This window comes from Bos indicus x Bos taurus, chromosome 7, assembly GCF_003369695.1.
Source record: "Bos indicus x Bos taurus breed Angus x Brahman F1 hybrid chromosome 7, Bos_hybrid_MaternalHap_v2.0, whole genome shotgun sequence".
Taxonomy (NCBI): Eukaryota; Metazoa; Chordata; class Mammalia; order Artiodactyla; family Bovidae; genus Bos; species Bos indicus x Bos taurus.
In genome coordinates, this window is record NC_040082.1 from 108,993,481 (window position 1) to 109,015,058 (window position 21,578).

Below are 21,578 nucleotides of genomic sequence, written 5' to 3' on the forward strand. Positions count from 1 at the left end.
GAAAGATATGCAGAAAAAATCCTGGTTTTGATAAAGACAAAACAGGTGTAATGTTTGGGCTGACTCTGTATGACTTTGCATTTTTCATTTCCCTCTATGTACAAGTCAAGGTATAAAAGTTCCTTCTGAAAATAAAGTTATGGGCCTCGCTCACCAAAGCTTGGTCTCCCCGTGTCATTCTTTTTTTCCTTTTCTCTCCTTTTCTCTTTCTGTTCTTCTCTCAGGATGACTCCTTGGAACACAGGAGCTTTATTGGCTTTCTGTGTTAATCAAGGAAGATCAAGCCTCTCTCTTTGCTTTGCTATCCTTTCATCTAAGCCGTCATCCTGAGGGTATGAGGGTATGAGCCATGATCCGCCTTGCTTGTCATGGCTCTTCCACATGACCTTGTCGTGGGTGGGATCTCCCGTGGTGGCTCCCGGCAATGGGGCATTTGATTCTCACCTAAAGACAGATGACAGTGATAGGCTTCAGAAACGAGCTTAGAGTATTTTATTAATAACACAATTAAACTTTACAACAAAGAACTATCTGGGAAGTAGTCTTAGTAAGTACAGACCTCAAAACAGAATCAGAATTTGATGTACACTGAAACAATCTTTTTCTCTCTAAAATTACCCTTGTTTTTACTAAATATAGCCAAATTATAATTTATTTGATTGCAAACTAAGTCTGATTTCAAGAAATTGACCTGGTTACTTATGTACGGTTATATAGGTTATTTTATTGGGTTGGCCAAAAAGTTTGTTTGGTTTTTCTGTATCCTCTTATGGAAAGTGATGACAAGGGCTTATCACAGATTTTGCTGTACAGATTTGGGTGAATCCCTCCCTTTTTGAAGTCTCCTCAAAATACCTTGAGATTCTTAACCTGTTAGGAAGTGGCATTCCTTATTTACCTGATAAAGCTGCTGGGAACCTTAGTTTCCAGTTTCTGGAGGGATCAGGTAGAGGGAATGTTTCAGTTCTACTTAGGGGTGTAACTTACCAAATTGCTGTAAATTATAATTAGCTTGATGGGAAGAGTTTCCTTATATCTGGAAAACACTGAATAAAAGCCAGTAATGTCTCAGACAAAACTGAAATATTATAACCGTATCCTTCAGTTCACTTATTTAGCAGTTTTATAAGGTCATCAAGTTTACCCAATTTAGTGGTATGATATGAAAGTTATAAGAAACCTGTACTTGTCAAAATGCTGTTTCTGTGAATCTTCTTGAAGATGAAGCATTTTTACAAAGCATCAGCTTAACTGTCTATGAATGACAAAACATTTAAAAAGCACAGTTGAACATCTAATAACAATGTAATTGACAAACAAACTTGGTTATAGTAACTAGAAATTGTGACTGATATTTTTATCAGGACATACCAGATTTTTAAGAATTTCATATAATTTCTAGAGTATCTATATCAATAACATTTATCCATATTATGCAACCTAAGAATGTTTATTACTCATTTGACAATGCTTCCCATGTAATTTAATATACCAAATAAACCCAGTTAGTTTAGGATCTCTCATTGGGATGCTTCAGCTGGAGGTCAAAATAACTTTAATTAGCATTTGATATTTGAAAGGTGTAAAAAAAATACTAAAAAGTTTTAACACACTTGGTCAAATAGGCTCACAGGTCCCTGTGAAACAATACTTATTCATTTAACCAAAGTGACAATAAAAGATTTCAAAGGGCAAATAAGTAACAGCTTAAAATTTAAAAGCAAAGAAGTCTGCACAATCTGTTAGTAAAAGCAGGATTCCAAGAAAACTTTGTTCTCTTAGAGAAAGAAACAAAATCCAGTCCTATGCCATCTACTCTTAATCCATTTACTTAGTTAAAATTAAATCCAATCTTAAGAAAATCCTGACCACGTGCAAAACTCTTTTCCCAATGTTCCTTTTCTAGAAACTTCTCCAACTTTCTGTATCCTATATTATTCTGTCCCTAATTTTCTTTTTCACTTAGAAACAACGAGCTCTAGGACAAAACCACTTCTTATCTTTTAATAAAATGCACTTCCATCCTTATACCTTCATTTACTAAAAACATGTTTCCTATTTTCCTTGCATACTGAAATGTTTTCCTCATAATTCTTAATCTTAGAGCATTAATCTCTAGCAAAAACTAAGAAGCAAGTAATTGTAAACTTTCATATCAGCATTTTCTGATCAGAATATCTCATAACCTCTAGAAACATGCATCTTCCCAAAGCATTATTTCTTTCCTCAACATGGTACAAGATATGTGTCTAATAAACACAACATCTGTACTTTCCCTCTTGTAAGAGAAAAATAGGTAAATTTAGACCTGTTTAGCAATTAATATTCCAATATTTTATCTTATTTGAAATGCCCTGAATATTCAATGAGTTCCTATCATTTAACTTATTTCAGTGTCAAGTTACCAAGATTTAGAGAAACTATTTTAGATGGACATTTTCAAAACTTATTATTCCTACGTGTGTGTTTGTGCTCAGTTGTGTCTGACTCTCTGTGACCCCATGGACTGTAGCCCGCCGGGCTCCTCTGTCCATTCTCCAGGCAAGAATACTGGAGTGGGTTGCCATTTCCTTCTCCAGGGGATCTTCCTGACCCTTGGATCGAACTTGTGTCTCTTGCGTCTCCTGCATTGGCAGGTGGGTTCTTTACCATTAGCACCACCTGGGAAGCCCCAGTTATTCCTATAGAGTTTACCAAAAAGCTGTTATCGCTGTTACATTTACTTAAAAGTTTAATTATATCAGGTTATTTTCCTTATTGACAGCTTTTATAACAGAAACAATGTGCACTTACTTTCAGTAACTCTAGGAACAATAAAAGTATTTTACTTAATGTTGATGACTCGAAAGACAGGTCTGTATTAATTAAACCTACAAGCTTAAGCTAACTTTATTCTAGATATTTACTCAATATTGACTGTTTCCCAGGTCACATGATTTCTGGTGAATTTCTTTTGTATTGCTTAGAATCTATATAAATGCTTAATTTACTTTAAGCTAATTAAATACTCATTTACATGTTAATTTTCTAACATGTTAAATAAATATAAATTAATTTTTTACAGGTTAACTTGTAAAAAGTTAACTTGTAAAAGTTACAAGTTAATTTCTAACTTAAAAATTTACAAGTCAGTGTTTACGTTTACAAGCTAATTTTTACATAATGAGACACAGCACTGAAGACCATATAGTTTTCTGGCTTGAGTTTTAAAAGGCTTCTTTCTTTTCCTCCTCAGTCTGGGGGCTACAGATTTTGGATCAGATAGTTCCTGAAAGCCCAGGCAGAACAGTTACATTTTAAAGACTGGAGAGAGAGATGCAAGCTCCTTCCCCCTGCTCCCTGTTCTTTAAAGTCCAAGTGAAAGTGGAGAGTGAAAAAGTTGGCTTAAGGCTCAACATTCAGAAAACGAAGATCATGGCATCTGGTCCCATCACTTCATGGGAAATAGATGGGGAAACAGTGGAAACAGTGTCAGACTTTATCTTTTGGGGCTCCAAAATCACTGCAGATGGTGACTGCAGCCATGAAATTAAAAGACGCGTACTCCTTGGAAGGAAAGTTATGACCAACCTAGATAGCATATTGAAAAGCAGAGACATTACTTTGCCAACAAAGGTCCGTCTAGTCAAGGCTATGGTTTTTCCAGTAGTCATGTATGGATGTGAGAGTTGGACCTTGAAGAAAGCTGAATGCCGAAGAATTGATGCTTTTGAACTGTGGTGCTGGAGAAGACTCTTGAGAGTCCCTTGGACTGCAAGGAGATCCAACCAGTCCATTCTGAAGGAGATCAGCCCTGGGATTTCTTTGGAAGGAATGATGCTAAAGCTGAAACTCCAGTACTTTGGCCACCTCATGCGAAGAGTTGACTCATTGGAAAAGACTCTGATGCTGGGAGGGATTGGGGGCAGGAGGAGAAGGGGACAACAGAGGATGAGATGGCTGGATGGCATCACTGACTCGATGGACGTGAGTCTGAGTGAACTCTGGGAGTTGGTGATGGACAGGGAGGCCTGGCGTGCTGTGATTCATGGGATCGCAGAGAGTTGGACACAACTGAGCGACTGAACTGAACTGAACTGAAGTAACCTAAGGCTGGAGTCTCAGGCAATATGGGCTGTGTTTGTATTTTAAGGCTTAAAGTGCTCAACCCATACACACAATGAGGTGGAGACTTGCAGGAGTGATGGGACAGACAAAAGCACATAAAACAAAGATCCTGATACATTCACTGACTGAGAGTCAACATGTATCAATGACAAACTTAAAGGCACAAACAAGAAACAAAGACATGGTATTATTGCAAGGTGGCCTCTGGAGGACTTTGTCCAGTCCAGCTCCTTTCTCAACTAGCCCTTCTGCCAGCTGGAACACAAAACAGAAAAGTATGGGTGCCGGGAGCCACCTCGGGAGATCCCACCCATGACAAAGGTCATGCGGAGAGGACCTGACAGGCAAAGGCGGAACAGGACTCGAGGGATTCCCTGGACCTGCTCGAGCATCTACCCCGAAACTAAAATCTGTCTGTCTACTGTTTATTATATTATGCCTTTCACCAACTCTTCTGACATTTACAGGGGGCTATCCCCGACCACCTTTCTCTGAAGAAAATCGACTTAGGGCTCTAGTTAATAAGTTTCTTGGGCTTGAAAGGAGCATTTTTACTTTAACCCCTCTGTTACTATTTTAGCTTGCTTGGCAGGTTTATCCACACTCTTGCAACTAACGCACTTGATTGTTCACAACATCCCAAACATAACCTTCGAGCGATAAAAAAAGCTTTATTAGAATAATACTGCATTGTTGAGCCAATGTTTGCTACCGAGTTTCCTTGTCCTTTACCCAATGTGCGCCTGGGAGTGCATTAGCAAGTATAGTTGGTATGCAAGAAAAACAAGCAGTAGCCTTGGCATTAGCAACATAAAACCCTTGAGTCAGTAAGTTCTTTCTTTGTTATAACTCACTGCACCTTTGCTCCATAAGAATATAGCTCTGTTTCCTGAGGGGGACTGCAGACTGGAAAGATAAAGGGAAAGCAGGTTTTGTGGGTGACCAACCTTTATCAAGAAAGAGCTACAAAATGTTAACAGGCCACAGGGTCAGAAGATGATGTACACAACATAAGACCCTTGTTTATGAAAAGCTATGCAGAAAATGTCCTGGTTTTGATAAAGGTGAAACTGATGTAATGTTGAGCTGACTCTGCATGACTCTGTATCTTTCACTTCTGGAAATGTGTAACTCAGGGTATAAAAGCTCCTTTTGAAAATAAAGCTACAGACCCGGCTTTATCAGAGCTTGGTCTCCCCGTGTCATTCTTTTTTTTCCTTTCTCTCCTTTTATCTGTCTGTTCTTCTTTCAGGATGACTACTTGAAGCACAAAGGCTCTCTGTTCACTTTTTTGCCTGGGCTTCTAAGACCCGATCGGGAAGGCGCCCTGTGTCTTCACCAGGGAGAGGGTGTCCTGCGTCCTCACCCAACCGAGAGGGCGCCTGCGGCCTCCGTGAACAGAGCAAGTTCTGTGTCAGGAACTTTATTGGCTTTCTGTGTAAACCAAGGAAGATCAAGCCTCTTTCTCTCCCCTTGTACTTTCCTTATCGCCAATGCCATCATCCTGAGGGAATCCCTGGATCCAACCAGGGCTGGACCCCGGTATATGGGGGCTCATGAAAAAGGTGAGCCAACAAGGAGTCTCCAAGATGAAAACGATGGGAGTGTAGGTAAGAGAGCCAAGGGAAAGGTAAAGGGAGGCGGGGCTGAAAAGACTGAAAAAGAGAAAGAGATTGCTGTTCTAACCCACCTCCTGTGGATGTCTATTCAGGCACCAGACTTGGTGCTTCCAGAATGGGCCAGTGAAGGAGCTAACAGCCTGTCCACTGCCCACCAGGGTCATCAGGCCTGAAACCAGCCAACTGTAAGTCATCTGTGGGACTCCAACACCCAGATGGGACCTTCACCTGCACATATATCAGTATATAGAGATAAAATCCCTTATGATTATACACTGGAAGTGACAAATAGATTCAAGGAATTAGATCTGATAAACAGTGCCTGAAGAACTATGGACGGAGGTTCGTGACACTGTATAGGAGGCAGAGATCAAGACCATCCCCAAGAAAAAGAAATGCAAAAATGCTGTCCAACGAGGCCTTACAAAAAGCCGAGAAAAGAAAAGATGTGAAATGCAAATGAGAAAAGGAAGGATATACCCATTTGAATGCAGAGTTCCAAAGAATAGCAAAGAGAGATAAGAAAGCCTTCCTCAGTGATCAATGCAAAAAAATAGAGGAAAACAACAGAATGGGAAAGACTAGATATCTCTTCAAGAACATTAGAGATACCAAGGGAATATTTCATGCAAAGATGAGCTCAATAAAGGACAGAAATGGTATGGACCTAACAGAAGCAGAAGATATTAAGAAGAGGTGGCAAGAATACACAGAACTGTACAAAAAAGATCTTCATGACCCAGATAATCATGATGGTGTGGTCACTCACCTAGAGCCAGACATCCTGGAATGTGAAGTAAAGCAGGCCTTAGGAAGCATCACTACAAACAAAGCTAGTGAAGGGGATGGAATTCCAGTTGAGCTATTTCAAATCCTAAAAGATGATGCTGTGAAAGTGTTGCACTCATTATGCCAGCAAATTTGGAAAACTCAGCCATGAGACTGAAAAGGTCAGTTTTCATTCCAATCCCAAAGAAAGGCAATGCCAAAGAATGCTCAAACTACCACACAATTGCACACATTTCACACGCTAGTGAAGTAATGCTCAAAATTCTCCAAGCCAGGCTTCAGCAATATGTGAAAGGTGAACTTCAGATGTTCAAGCTGGTTTTAGAAAAGGCAGAGGAACCAGAGATCAAATTGCCAATATCCGCTGGATCATCGAAAAAGCAAGAGAGTTTCAGAAAAACATCTATTTCTGCTTTACTGACTATGTCAAAGCCTTTCACTGTGTGGATCACAATAAACTGTGGAAAATTCTGAAACAGATGGGAATATCAGGCCACCTGGCCTGCCTCTTGAGAAATCTGTTTGCAGGTCAGGAAGCAACAGTTAGAACTGGACATGGAACAACACACTGGTTCCAAATAGGAAAAGGAGTATGTCAAGGCTGTATATTGTCACCCTGCTTATTTAACTTATATGCAGAGTACATCATGAGATGGAGCACAAGTTGGAATCAAGATTGCCAGGAGAAATATCAATAACCTCAGATATGCAGATACCACCCTTATGGCAGAAAATGAAGAAGAACTAAAGAGTCTCTTGATGAAAGTGAAAGAGGAGAGTGAAAAAGTTGGCTTAATGTTCAACATTCAGAAAACTAAGATCATGGCATCATTCCCATCACTTCATGGCAAATAGATGGGGAAACACTGAAAACAGTGGCTGACTTTATTTTTGGGGGCTCCAAAATCACTGCAGATGGTGACTGCAGCCATGAAATTAAAAGACACTTACTCCTTGGAAGGAAAGTTATGAACAACCTAGACAGCATATTAAAAAGCAGAGAAATTACTTTGCCAACAAAGGTCCATCTAGTCAAGGCTATTGTTTTTCCAGTAGTCATGTATGGATGTGAGTGTTGGACTGTAAAGAAAGCTGAGCACTGAAGGATTGATGCTTTTGAATTGTGGTGTTGGAGAAGACTCTTGAGAGTCTCTTGGATTGCAAGGAGATCAAACCAGTCCATCCTAAAGGAGATCAGCCCTGGGTGTTCATTGGAAGGACTGATGTTGAAGCTGAAACTCCAATACTTTGGCCACCTGATGTGAAGAGCTGACTCATTTGAAAAGACCCTGATGCTGGGAGGGATTGAGGGCAGGAGGAGAAGGGAACGACATAGGATGAGATGATTGGATGGCTTCACCAACTCAATGGACATGAGTTTGGGTAAACTCCAGGAGTTGGTGATGGACGGGGAGGCCTGGCGTTCTGCGGTTCATGGGGTTGCAAACAGTCGGACATAATTGAGCAACTGAACTGAACTGAACTGGCATTTGGTCCCATCACTTCATGGCAAATAGATGGTGAAACAATGGAAACAGTGACAGACTTTATTTTTGGGCTCCAGAATCACTGCAGATGGTGACTGAAGCCATGAAATTAAAGATACTTGCTCCTTGGAAGGAAAGTTATGACCAACCTAGATAGCATATTAAAAAACAGAGACATTACTTTACCAACAAAGGTCTGTCTAGTCAAAGCTATGCTTTTTCTAGTAGGCATGTATGGATGTGAGAGTTGGACTTATAGAGAAAGCTGAGTGTGGAAGAACTGATGCTTTTGTGAATGCTTTTGAACTTAATTGGAGAAGACTCTTGAGAGTCCCTTGGACGCAAGGAGATCCAGTCAGTCAATCCTAAAGGAAATCAGTCCTGAATATTTACTGGAAGGACTGATGCTGAAAGTGAAACTCCAATACTTTAGCCACCTAATGTGAAGAACTGACTCATTGGAAAAGACCCTGATGCTGGGAAAGATTGAAGGCAGGAGGAGAAGGGGACGACAGAGGATGAAATAGTTGGATGATATCACCAACTCGATGGACATGAGTTTGAGTAAGCTCCAGGAGTTGGTGATGGACAGGGAAGCCTGGCGTGCTGCAGCCCATGGGGTCGCAAAGGAGAAATCTGCTGATTTAGCCTGTTCCATCCCAACCAGACTTCTTGGCATCAGGAAAATAAAGGTGAGAATATTAGGATGATCAGACTTCTGGCCACTACAGGATATGAGGTTTGAACCTCTGTTGCTCTCATAAATCTCCGGTCAACGACAGCCTGCTAGACCGAGATCTGCAAGGTGTGAGGCAAGCCTCTCCCGTCTCAGTCTTCCATCAAGGTGAGCCATTGCTGGCCAGAGGGAGCAGGTCTTACAAACCGAGAGGAGTGACACTGTGGCTGTGTGATGCCCACTCCCTCAGAAGGGTAGGACAGAAGCAGGAGAAGACAGAGAGGATGGAGAGAGAAGTAGATGTCAGGGGAGAAAGGGGCAAAGGGGAGGGGAAAGCAGTGAGAGTAAAGGGATAAAGGGCAGAAGAAAAGTTTGCTTGAATGAGGGTACTGAGGCCCTCAGGGGCTGGCAAGGCAGACTTACCAAGTGTGGTGATGCTGAAACTAGAGGTTCAGGAGGCTGCTTGTCACACAAAAGGATGCTGCATTCGGTGGTCCCGGAGGGGCCCAGATCCTCTCCCAGGAAGGGGACTGTGTCTCTTTGCAGAGTGCATGCACAGTGCCCTGCTTTTGCTCCTGCCTCCTCAGAAGAGGCAGTTGGGTTTTTGGTCTTTTTATATCTTGTTCATGATTTGCCCAATTATCCATGCATGCTGGGTTGCTTTTAGTCTCTTATAGTTTCCTTTGTATTTTGTTGCTCTGTCCAGGGGCAAGCACTGAAGCAAAGGGTCCCTGGTTTCAGGTCCCAGCCTGTCTCAACCTCGTTTCCTTATTCATTCATAGCAAATGTTCTAAGCGTCCACCCCGTGCCAGGTCTTGCTCGAGTTTCTGGCGACACAGACGCGCTGTGCACTGGCTTCAACCTAGTCCTGCCCAGCCACAGTGCTGGGAGGGGAAGGCCTGTGGGGCTTAGAGAGCTGATCATGTGGGGAATGACCACAGAAGGATAGAGCGCCTCCCTGGGAAAGTGAGATTAGCCGTATGACCCAGGGGAGAGGAGGAGTTCTTGGGAAAGGATTGATCAGTGTAAGCAATCAATGCCAGTCTGGTGGAGCTCAGTGAGAGAGGTCTGGGACGGATGGGGGCAGGGCACAGCACTGGGATATAGCACAGTTTGTCAGGGATTTGTGTTTGTACCCTTGAAACTGTGGGATCTGTCCAAAGCGGGAAACGGAATGGGGCCTGTGGTGGGAGTGACAGTCTTATTTGCATTCTGAAATGACCACTTTGGTGCACATGGAGAAGGGACTGAAGAGACGAAGAGACAAAGTGGGAAGGCCAGCCAGGCACTGGTACAGGGAGACACTGCGACACACAAGAATTTTGAACTGAAGACATTGGAGAATAAGCTTCCCCCCGGCCCCTGCCCTGGAATTCCCTCACCTGTCTAAAAGCTGCTGCTGCTAAGTCGCTTCAGTCACGTCCAACTCTGTGCGACCCCATGGACTGCAGCCTACCAGGCTCCTCCATCCATGGGATTTTCCAGGCAAGAGTACTGGAGTGGGTTGCCACTGCCTTCTCCTTGTCTAAAAGCAGAGCCTCCCAAAAGAATTCCAGTGTCCTAAATCCCCTCCCTAGGATCAATGAGAGAAAGATTTGTAATAGGGAAGAACATATCTGACTTCATATTAGATCTGTTTCTTTTACCTTTAGAATATTTTTAGAATATCTTTTTATTAATAACTCAAATAGAATACAAAGGTATTCTATTAATAATACCTTTGTATTCTATTTGAGTTTAAAATATTGCAGATAGCCTGAATACAGCCTGTATACAGGCTAGCCCATTATCAAGGCTCTGACCTTTAAGGATATAACACTTTTCCATTCATATAAAAAGTCGCAAACAGAGTAACATTTGTCTTGTTGGAGCTTTACAGGAACACTGTGATCTGGCTTATGTGGACCAAGAAGTTTACAACAACCAACCATGCCCCTCCCTCATCTTGCCTTTAAAAATGCTTTGCTGCAACCCTTTGGGGAGTCCCAGGTTTGAGGGGCATGAGCCGCCCTTTATCCTCACGTGATGCTGCAATAAACCTTTCCTGGCTGCAAACTCCGATGTTTTGGCTTGTGTGGCCTCACTGCATCAGGCTCACAAACTTGCTCTTCAGTAACAGGTTGACTCTTTTCACCTGATAACCCAAAGACAGATTGTCACAAAACTTCCAAAGAGTCTCCTAAGGACCCAAGACAGATGGGCCCCTGGGCCAGACAGGTGGTGTTTGTCAAGTGGAGTAAAACTGACACTTTGTTCTCACCCAGACACTCCAAGGACAAAGCTAGTGGCAAAAGCTGAGCTCTGCTAAAGTAAAAAGGTAAAGTCACTTCAGTCGGGTCCGACTCTGTGCGACCCCATAGACACAGCCCATCAGGCTCCCCCGTCCCTGGAATTCTCCAGGCAAGAATACTGGAGTGGGTTGCCATCTCCTTCTCCAATGTATGAAAGTGAAAAGTGAAAGTGAAGTCGCTCAGTCGTGTCCGACTCTTAGCGACGCCATGGACTGCAACCCACCAGGCTCTGCCGTCCATGGGATTTTCCAAGCAAGAGTACTGGAGTGGGGTGCCATGAGGTCAAGGAAGACTTCCCTGTCTGCACACGCACAGGAAGGCTTCTTGAGGGTCAAAGAGGGAGGGGGCCTCACTCCATAGTAAGTGTGGACAGGCATGCACCCATCGGCCTCTGTGGTGGGATCCATCTTAGAAAAAAGTGCGCACATATTTGGGGGAAGGTCTTAGGGCAGTCAGGTGTGAAGAAAGAAATGATAAAGGTCAAAGGTAAACAGAGGCCTGGAAGGACTGTCCTATGTTTAAGTGAAGCACCTTTTTGCTGCGCTCCTCATTTAGGACATCCACACCCTTCACCGGATACATTATCTCGGCCCAGCTGCTGACACTGTGGCCCTTAGAGAGGACACCCACATCCTGTCTCTCTGGGTGCGTATTTCTGCCCTGCTTCTTGTAACTAAACTGTCTCTCTGTGTGCTGTCTCCTACATTGTGCTGTGTCTCTAATAAACTTTGTATCTGTTTTTACAGTTTTTGCCTCCTTGAAACCTTGCTTTCAGATGAGAGGGAAGAGCCAGGGAACTTTCCTTCTAGCCTCTGTCCCCTGGTGGTCCAGTGACTAAGATTCCTAGTTTTCATCCAGGCTTTGTTGTTGTTGTTCAGTTGCTCAGTCGTGTCTGACTCTTTGTGATCCCATGGACTGCAGCACGCCAGGCCTCCCTGTCCATCACCAACTCCTGGAGTTTACCCCAACCCATGTCCATTGAGTCAGTGATGCCATCCAACCATCTCATCCTCTGTCGTCCCCTTCTCCTCCTGTCCTCAATCTTTCCCAGCATCAGGGTCTTTTCCAATGAGTCAGCTCTTTACATCAGGTGGCCAAATTATTGGAGCTTCAGCTTCAGCATTAGTCCTTCCAATGAATATCCAGGCTACTTAAGTTTAATTCCTGGACAGGAAACTTAAGATCTCTCTTTAGGACTGTTCACTGCTCTCCCTCTGAGATCAGATCCATTTATCTTTCTTAAAAGTCACGTGTTTTCCATGTAAGTACCTTTCTCCCCGTCTCTCCTTTGCTCCCCCACTAAATTGTTATATAAGCCTCAAATTCTGTCTAGTACATGAATAAAAACATTTTCTTGCTAATCTGTCTCTTGTTGGTTTAATTCAGGCCCCAAGTACTGAATCTAAGACGGTAGAGAAAAAGGTTTCTGCCCTGACATATGCAGCTAGGAGAGGGACTGTCCTGGCAATGAAAAGTAAAATGGGTTCAGGACATTCTTTAGAAGATTTTTAATCATTGAGGTCAAGAACGTAACCTAGAGAGAGCCTGCCTGGGTTCATAATCTTGGCTCTACTACTGTGGCTCAAACTGTCTTACCTTGGGCAAGTTACTTTATGCTTTCTGTGCACTATGTTGCTCAATAACTGCAAGACTCTATGATTTAATAATGGTACATTTTTCAAAGCCTGATGGTCTGACCTGCTTGTGGTAGTTCCTGCTGAGGCTCCAAGAATAACCACCTGAACACTGCAGGCTTTCTGGAAAAGGGAATGCGTTTTAGAAACTCTGGCTTTGGCAAATAAAGAAATGCTCTGGCCTGTAAGGTACATGGCTCTTCTGTCTCAGATTCTTGACCAGAGCTAATCACAAGGTCTGACCTCAAGGGAGCAGGTGAGTTAATCTATATAAAATATTCAGCTGTCATTTTGTGAAAGGCTGATGACCAATTGCAGATTATGTTGCAAGGGATGATGTCATGCAAGTGTGTATGCCAGAAGAAGGGTCTAAAGGTATTGGTCTATTTGGACATTAAATTTTTGAACACTTGCTGACTACTAAGAAATGGCCAGAAGAGAAGAGGAGTTTGACATGTTAGGACATTAAAGAAAAGGTGGATTTAAGAATTAAACCATTACATGACTCTTCCAAAAAGCAGAAAACCATTCAAAAGTGACCCAAAATGATTCTGATGTCAAATAAAGCAGATTGTACTGAAGGCCGTTAGACTTGAAGGAAATGTTGCAAATTTTATATTTAAGGGGGGTGGTGGGAGAGAAGGGGCAAGTAAAGGACTGAAAAAGTTTAGTAGCAGTATCAGTAAATCATGTTTTCATATGAGATTTATAGTCATGGAGAGAATAAAGTTCTGTTTCCTTGCCTGAGTTTTATATTGAATGCACTGGTCCAAAAAGGATTTGTATCACAGTGGATGGGACAACATTCTACTCTGAACGGAAAGTAATTCTTTTAGAGACATAATCTGCTTACCAAAACCAGTCTTTGATTCATTTTACTTTCAGTAAAGCATGAAAGCAAAGAACTGGCAAAAAAACACAAAAACTTCAGAATGCTTCTTGGCATAAGAGGAGCACTATGAGAGTGTTGTTACTGTTATTTTCCGGGAGCACAGTCAGCAGGATGTGGCCACGCCATCACGGCCACAGCCGACCCTCCACGCCTCTGGTCTGCGCTGCGGGGACCGTCACGGCCACTGGGAACCCTGCGACAGGCACGGAGTGGGAGTTGGTGGTTCTGTACTTTTGGATACACTGACCGAGACCAAAGTCAGGACTTACCTGGTGGTACCGTGGGCAAGAATCTGCCTGCTGATGCAGGGGACACGGGTTTGCTCCCCAGGAAGATGCTAAATGCCGAGGCGTGACTGAGCCCACACACAACTACTGAGCCCGTGCTCTAGAGCCTGTGAGCCACAACTGCTGCACCTATGTGCTGCAACCACTGCAACAACTGGTTTGCCTGCCGAGAGCCTGTGCTCTGAGACAAGAGACGCCACCGCAAGGAGACGCCTGAGCACTGCACTAGAGAAAGCTCGCGCAAAGCAAGGACGTCCCAGCACAGACAAAAATTAAAGGGAAGAAAAAAGACCAGCGTCAACTGGTATAAGCCATTTCCTGAGCCAGCATTAGGCCTGCGGGGACCCAGAAGCTTTCAGGCAGTCTCCTGCTTTCAGGGAACGCCAGTGTGCATTTCCATGCCCACCTCTGACCCAGGGGGCTACAGACGCTATCTGGCTAAGCTTGGGTAATATGTATATTCCACCCTATCCACAATGATAGGGGAGAAATGAATCTTCAAAGGAAAATTTCCATCCAGAAAAGGGACAGAAATTGAACAGGTGAGGGTGAAATAGGCTGAGACCTGGGACCCTTTACAACATCTCCTTCAGCAACAGACTACAAAGAAATGATAAGGGACTGGAAGTAACTGCATGCATGCACAATTGGGGCAAATTATGAGCAACAGGAGACAAAAAAGCCAAAACCCAGCTGTTGCTTCTGAGGTGCCTGGAGCAAAAGTTGGGTATCACATGATCCCTGCACATGAGAGCAGCAGAGTAGGCAGACAGCTAAGCCACCCTTCCAGGGTGGAGCCACCAACCCTCTCCTACCCTCATCCCATGTTAAGTGTCGGGTGGGTGTACTCTCCTTTGGCTCTTGTCTCCTTCTATCAGAGATTCGGAATGGTGGACCAAGTGTAGCTGAAACAGCATTTTATTAAGCTGGCAGTATTTGTAAGGACAAACTAGTTACAGCTCAAGCTGGGAGCAGGCAGCAGACTCCCATGGAGCAAGTGCAGGCCAACCCAATGTCATTTAGTCATTGAGTCGTGCCCAACTCTTTGTGACCCCAAGGACTGTAGCCTACCAGGTTCCCCTGTCCATGGGATTTAAGGCAAGAATACGGGAGTGGGTTGCCATTTCCTTCTCTAGCGGATCTTCCTGACCCAGGGATTAAACCTGTGGCTCCTGCTTGGCAGGTAGATTCTTCAACACTGAACCAAAAAGAAAACCTGAAGTCACCCATAAGCTGCCCCTATTGCGCTCGTTTTGCTTTTTTATAGTTTCTGTCTCCTTCCCCTGGAACCTGATTCGTTACACGCTATGCAAATACGGGGTGGTACCCGTATTTGCCTGATTGCTTACGCCCAAGACCAGAGGTTCTCACTCAGGTCCTGGACTGCCCCTTTCATGGGCCTTTTTTTTTTTCTTTCCCTTTTCCCTCTGCCTGGTTCCACCATTTTGGACTCTTTTTTTCTTTTTCCTGTATTCTAGTTACCTGACATAAAAACCAGTTCCGACGGCCTTCTTGGCTGGCCTTTTACCAATTTCTATTGATTAAAGAGTCCACGAGCCCAGGTGTTAACACAGGGACTGGGGAGTGCAAAATCCGGGGGTGGAGAGGGGCTTTAGCCCCTTTTTCTCTTCAGAATTCTCTTCTCAGGAAACCTCAGCTCCTTCCCCAGAACTGCGTGGGGCGGGGAGGTGGTGGTGGTGGAGAGGGTGGCGCCCTTCTCTGAAGCTGTGACCCATGCGCTGTGATTTCTCCCCACCTGACACAATTTTAGCCAGGGCGCAGTGGCTGCCATCCTGCCAACTTTGGCGTGACCTCCAGGGCGCTCAGGCTTCGTGCCTCTCCTGTCCTCTCCTCTCTCCTTAGCTCAGGGCCTGCCACACAATAGCTCCCGGGCGCCAGGCAGAGCAGGATACTGAGCACCCAGCATCAGGGCCTGCCAAGGCCACCGCACGCCCTTCTCTTGTCCAGTCGCTTGCGTGAAGCCCAGGCACACCCTTTCCCCCCGCGACAGAGCGGCTGGAACACCCAGACCCCCCGGCACTGCGGCTGCCCACCTCGGCTCGCGGCACCTTTTCAAGGGCTGGTCTGGCGGTTGCTGCGCGAGGCGGCCCTCACCGGAAGAGGGCGTCCGAGACACCGTTTTACCGAAGCTCGGAGGAGGAGCAGCGCCATCCCAGCTCGAGAGTTAGGGTTACACGATAAAAGGCACGCACTACGTCCAACATTCGACCCCGCAAATACTACCCGAGCTCCCCCAAAGTTCAGGCGCTGGGACCCAGGCTGAGCAAAAGGGGTGCCCTGCGCCAGGAGCAGAAGGCGCCCAAGGCCTTGGGGGAGCTAGCTGTTACCAAGAGGCAGCGGCTGGTGGGGAGCCTGGCAGGAGGGCGGGACTTCAGAGCACAAGAGAACGCCACATAACTTTTCCAGAAGGTTTTCGAAAGGAGCCGGGGAGAGGAGGGACACTGACCGGACCCTGACAAGCAACTGCCGTCCGTTCCACGTGATCCTAACCTCCGAACCCGTCAGGAAAGCGCCTCTCCCCGCTCCCGCCCCTCTCGCGGCTCGGCCGGAGAGGCGCTCCTGGGAGGCTGCTGCCCGCAGTCCAGCTGGGACCCCCGGCACCCCTCTGCCTTGAGCGGCCGTTCCCCAGCCCGGAAGGCCCAGGCACCACCGTGGGTCTCCGCCTGCGACAGCAGATCCCGTCAAGGGTCGCCCCACCATTTCCTCAAGTTCCGCGCCCCCACACCTCATGGCTCCTGCCTTGATTCTCCCAGCCTTCCGCAGTCAAGCTGGACCTTTCCTTTGGAGGGGCGCCCGGGGGTAGGTCTCCAGTGCGGGCTGAAAAGGCCCGCGAGGGGCCGGGCTCTCGGATCCCAATCGCGACCCTCCTCCGAGCGCCCCGCCCACCCTCCGGCCAGGGGCAGGGTCCACGTCGCTTTGTCCAGCGGTTTAGGGCACCTGCGACCGACTACACCACTGGTCTGCCGCCTAGAGCGAGGTGTTCGCTCCCTGTCACTGCGGAAAAACCGAAGCCCCTGCCGGCTTTTCAGTACGGCAGTGACACCGCCCGGCACCGGCAGTCCAAGGACACGGATTGGAGAAGGGTTTGGCCGGCGGACGGCGCTTGGGGTCGGCTCCAGCCTCCCCCCAGGGGCCCGCTGTCCCCCTCTAGTGACTCCGCAGCCCGAGCTCCGGCCGCACCCCTTTCGGGCCGCCTGTTCCTCCCCGGCAGGCGCGCTGGGCCTGGGTCTCAGCGGGAAAGGCCCCTGGCGCCGCCCCTAGGCCTCCCTTCCCGGGTTCCGCGTAGGTGAGCGCCGTCTCCACTGCCCTCTGCGCAACGCCCCACTCCGCGCGCGCCGCCCCCACGACCCCCACAGGGCCTGACGGCCCCCAGCTCCCGTCTAGTGCGAGCAGCCCAGCCAGAAGGGAGGCAACAGCCAGGCAGGAGGGCCCCGGGGCCCCCCGAGGCCCACAGCTTGGCATCACCTAACTCTCCAATCAGGTCTCCTCCGTACCTTCATCTCCTTTTCCCCAGGGCCACTGACTTTTTTAGCTCCTGTTCTTTAAGAAGCTTCCCTCCTGCCCCCATGATTCCCTGTGGGCTGAGCTGTGCGCTTTTAGGGCTAAAAAGGGGTGATACCCAATGCCTGGGGATTTTTCCGAGGGTGTGGTCAGGGAAGGCCCGACTGAGGTGACATTTAGGGTGAGAGGTTACAGTGGGGAGGCAGTGGGGAAAGCGGCCTAGGAAAGGGGAGGAGCCAGGAAAAAGTCACCAGGTTGAGTATTTGGTTGGGAGAGGGTGTGTCCCTTCCCTGTTAGGGAGAGGAAGAGAATAGCAGACAGGACCCAGGGCCCTGTGGCCTGGAGGCAGCCTACTCATCACACTGTTTTCACGTGGAGAAACAAAGTCAAACCTTGGGCCTAATGTTGGGGTGGGGAAAAGCTTGATTCCCTGTAATCTTCCATATAAATGGTGGCCCAGAGCAGCTCAGTCCGACTCTTGCATTGGGTTTGTTTCTGGCTGCCCCACCACACACGTCTAAGCGTGGCTCCACTTGGCAAAGAAAATAAAGGAAACTTAAGAAAACTATCGTCAAGGGATGGGATTGGGACAGGTGGGGTGGGACCTGGGAACTTTTGCTGCAGCATTGCAATGTTTGTACCTGGACACACTTCTCAAGGAACAAAATACAAAGAGACTATCATTGTTTAGTTGCTAAGTCATGTCTGACTCTGCCACTGCATGGACTCCACCAGGCTCCTCTGTCCATGGGATTTCCCAGGTAAGAATACTCGAGCAGTTTGCCATTTCCTTCTCCAGGAGATCTTTCCAACCCAGGGATCAAACCTGAGTCTTCTGCTTGGCAGGCAGATTCTTTACCACTGAACCACCAGAGAGGCCCACAAAGAAATTCTTAAGGGACTAAAACAGCTATGTGCATACAGTAATTGGGAAAAATTATAGACACAAAAGGTACAAAAAGACAGAAAAACCAACTGCCACTTCTGAAGAGCCAGCAGAAATGTAGTACTGCACATGCCCCTCTCCTGCATTCAACACCACATAAGGGGTGGGCAAACCACCCAAGCCACCCCTCCAGTCAGGCCCCTGGATACACCGCATACCCTCACCCCCATATAAGGAACAAACTCACAGCCCCCCAAGGAACCTGTTCCTTGTTTTCCCTCCAGTCTGCTGCAGCAGGGGCCCCAGTAGAGCCTCCTCCTTGGATCATGGGGACAGATTCTGGTTGCCAGCTCTCTGCCACCCTGGTATCTACTTGCTCTTTTGGCCCCCGGGGCCTGAAGAGACCCATGCAACAGCTCCCCACCTTGACTGCCTGCCTGATAAGATGTCATTGAAGTGGGTGGCAGCAAGGGGGCTGGGGATCCCCTTGTTATGACGGCTGATCATGGGATGCTGACTCACTGCCGGCCAGACCACCTGACCACAAGCGCAGGCAGAGAGGGCCCTGCCAGGGAGTTCCCCGGCTGCCGCCTTGTTTACCTCTAGCAAGGCTTGGAGGAGGGGCGGGGGAGGGCAAGGCTCAGGAGTGAGGCATGCTGGGAAGGCCAGAACTCGGGCTCCCCAGCTGCGGGTGGTCTGCCTGCTTGCCAGGGCACCATTTCCTCCCACCCACCTTCTCCCTGAGCTTTCCATTTGTCCCTGCAAACCTACCACTGTCTCAAACATCATAAGGCTAGAAAGCAGATGTTTTCCTAGGGGCAATCTCTGTCTCAGCTGCCTCTATGTAAACACAGAGTCCTTCCTGAAATCTGAGGTTCCCTAGAACCACAGGGCTTTGGTGGTGAACCCCTCACACTCTCAGCTGGGGACGATGATGCTCTGGCAGGGGGTCAGGAAACCAGCTCTTGCCTTGCCCAGGGCTGAGTGACTCTCAAGCTGCTGAGTCTCACAGGGGCGCCTGTGGGCCACTACAGCCTCCACCCAGCACTGCTCCCTCTTTGTCCCTTGACTCTGTCTGTAGGGCAGTAGGCAGAGAGGGTCCTTTCCTAGGCTCAAAGTAGGGATGCTGGGAGAAGCCTGAGAACAGACTGTCCTCTCTATAGGGTTCTGGACAGTGGTTCAAAGCCTTCCTACTCTGGAGCTCTCTGGGAAGGACAAGCCACCCCTGTGAACTGGTCCCAGTTGTGCTTCCACAAGCATGGCACCCTTGTATCTGACTAGCCAAATCCAACTGACCTTCCTGTGGTCTCCAGGTTTCCCATTATTCCTTTAAGTTTTACCTGCTTCCACAAACCCCACCATGAAAAAGCATGAATTTGACTCAGCAGGTTTGACCTTCTACTCACAGAACCATACCTGGGAGGGTTCATAGGGTGACATAACTTCCCGACTACCTTCTTCTAAGACACTCATCCCAACCCCTTCCCCCAGGCTGTTTGAACAGGTCACTTTAGTCACATAAAGCTGGAGATGCCCAGCACAGGAAGGAAGTAGGCTGTTGATCTGCCTATTGGGCTGCCCATGAGGCCAACAGACCTGAGACCCCCTCAGGCCCTTGGGTACCACCTGATGACAAATGGGTGTCCAGGCAGCAATGGCGAGTCTTTTAGGGAGCATTGAACATTTGGTGGCTACTGAGGCTCCAGGAAGCCTTAGCAAGCCCTCCGTGTCAGGTGGGGGTGGGAATATTTTGTGCTGTCCTGGCACCTCTCAACTCTACCCTCTGTCAAACTGGGAGCTCCTCTGCTGCTTGCGCTTCAGTTGGGAGGGTCTGTCATGGAGGATGCTGGGGATGGAGTGGGCTGCCACCTGAGAGGCTGATGGCTTCAAAGGGAGGGGCTTCTGCCAAGAGTGGCAATGTCAGGACAGCCCCCCAGGAGCCAATTTGTTCTAGATGGCGGTGCCCGCTGAGCGACTAGAAGCTTCCTGGCTTCGGGCTTCTGTCGCCCACCTTCCTCCTGCACTGGGCATCTCCAGGCCGCCTGGGTTCTGCTTTGCTGAGTCATAGCCAGGACCAGACCTGGGAGGGGTCTCCAGGTGAAGAGGCTGGCTAAAGATCTTTGACGTCGGAGTAGGGGGCTGGCCTCTTGGGGTGCCTGGTGCATTAGGGGCAGTGAGGAAAGGGGGCGGCAATGAGGGGGCAGTGAGCCTAGGGCTCCCGGAGGGCGGCTCGCGAGCCCCGGCCGGGCGCTGAGGCCCCGCCCCCAGAGCGCCGCGGGGGGGGGGGGGGGGGGGCGGCTTCCCTCGTCTCTATAAAAGCCGCGCGCCTCCGCCCGCTGTTGCCCAGCTGTGCTCCAGCTCCTCGAGTGGTGGTGATGGCGTCGCTCACGGTGAAGGCCTACCTTCTGGGCAAGGAGGACGCAGCCCGCGAGATCCGCCGCTTCAGCTTCTGCTTTAGCCCGGAGCCCGAGGCCGAAGCCGAGGCCGCGCCTGGCCCCCGGCCCTGTGAGCGGCTGCTGAGCCGGGTGGCTGCGCTCTTTCCTGTGCTCCGGCCCGGCGGCTTTCAGGCGCACTACCGCGGTGAGCGGGCCCGGCGCCCTCGGGAGCGGTGCGGGGACGTGACGCAGCCCTGCCCTGCCGGGCGGGTCAACGGCCCCTTCGCCTCGGCCTTGGCGGCGCCCGCGGGAATTTTCTCTCGCAGCTCTCCGGGTGGACGGCGGCCCGCGTGGGCCCCTAGCTCGGTCCTGGTGCCGCCCTGGTAACGAGGAGCGGTGGCCGCAGCCAGCCCTTGAGGCGGGTGTCTGGCGCCGCCAGGCCCTCCCGGCGAGTCTCAGGCCTGGCGGCGTGAGAGGCCTCCTCCTCCCCGCGGTGATAGTGCAGATTTTGGCGAGGACGCAGGGCGTCCTCACCTGCTCCCCCAGCGCCTCTCGGGTTACACCGACTCCTGGGTGCCGCAGTCCGGGTCTGCCAGCGCCAGGTGGGGTTGTGGAGAGAACCCGGAAGAGCCGGGGCGGGCAGACGCGGAAGGGCCGGCGGGGAGAGCGGTGACGCCGTTAAACGCCCCGGGAGGCTAGGCGCTCGGTGGTGCGGCCTGGCCCGCAACTCGCGGGCGGCTGGCACAGGTCGGGCGGCCTCACGAACACCTAGGGCTAGGCGGAATCCAGACGTTATCTCACTGGCAGTGATGAGAGGCACAAGAGAAAACGTTTTTAGAAGTAATGGTGTAGGGACAGAGCCCGGGAGGCAGCTGTTTCTAGCTGCGCGGGTGAGAAGCTGGCTGCTGGGTGTGGGGTTAGGGGAGGTTGTTGTGCTGGGAGGGAGGCGGGCCCGTGTACGTGGGGCGGTACTAGGACCTTCCTCTGGACTGCTGCCAGGCTCCCAACTTTTT

At 48.6% G+C, this 21,578-nt stretch overlaps 1 protein-coding gene across 2 annotated transcripts in view; it reads left to right on the top strand.

Moving 5' to 3' along the window:
* Positions 1 to 21,578, top strand: part of SQSTM1 (sequestosome 1) — a 69,619-nt gene that overhangs the window by 37,604 nt on the left and 10,437 nt on the right. Inside the window, exon 1 of one of the 2 annotated variants that reach the window (XM_027548457.1) lies at positions 20,490 to 20,770. The exons of the other annotated variant lie outside the window; for it this stretch is intronic. Coding sequence (XP_027404258.1) covers positions 20,566 to 20,770 — 205 coding nt within the window. The 5' untranslated portion in view covers positions 20,490 to 20,565. Of the gene's footprint in view, positions 1 to 20,489; positions 20,771 to 21,578 lie in introns of those variants that run through there. 2 annotated transcript variants of the gene reach the window in all.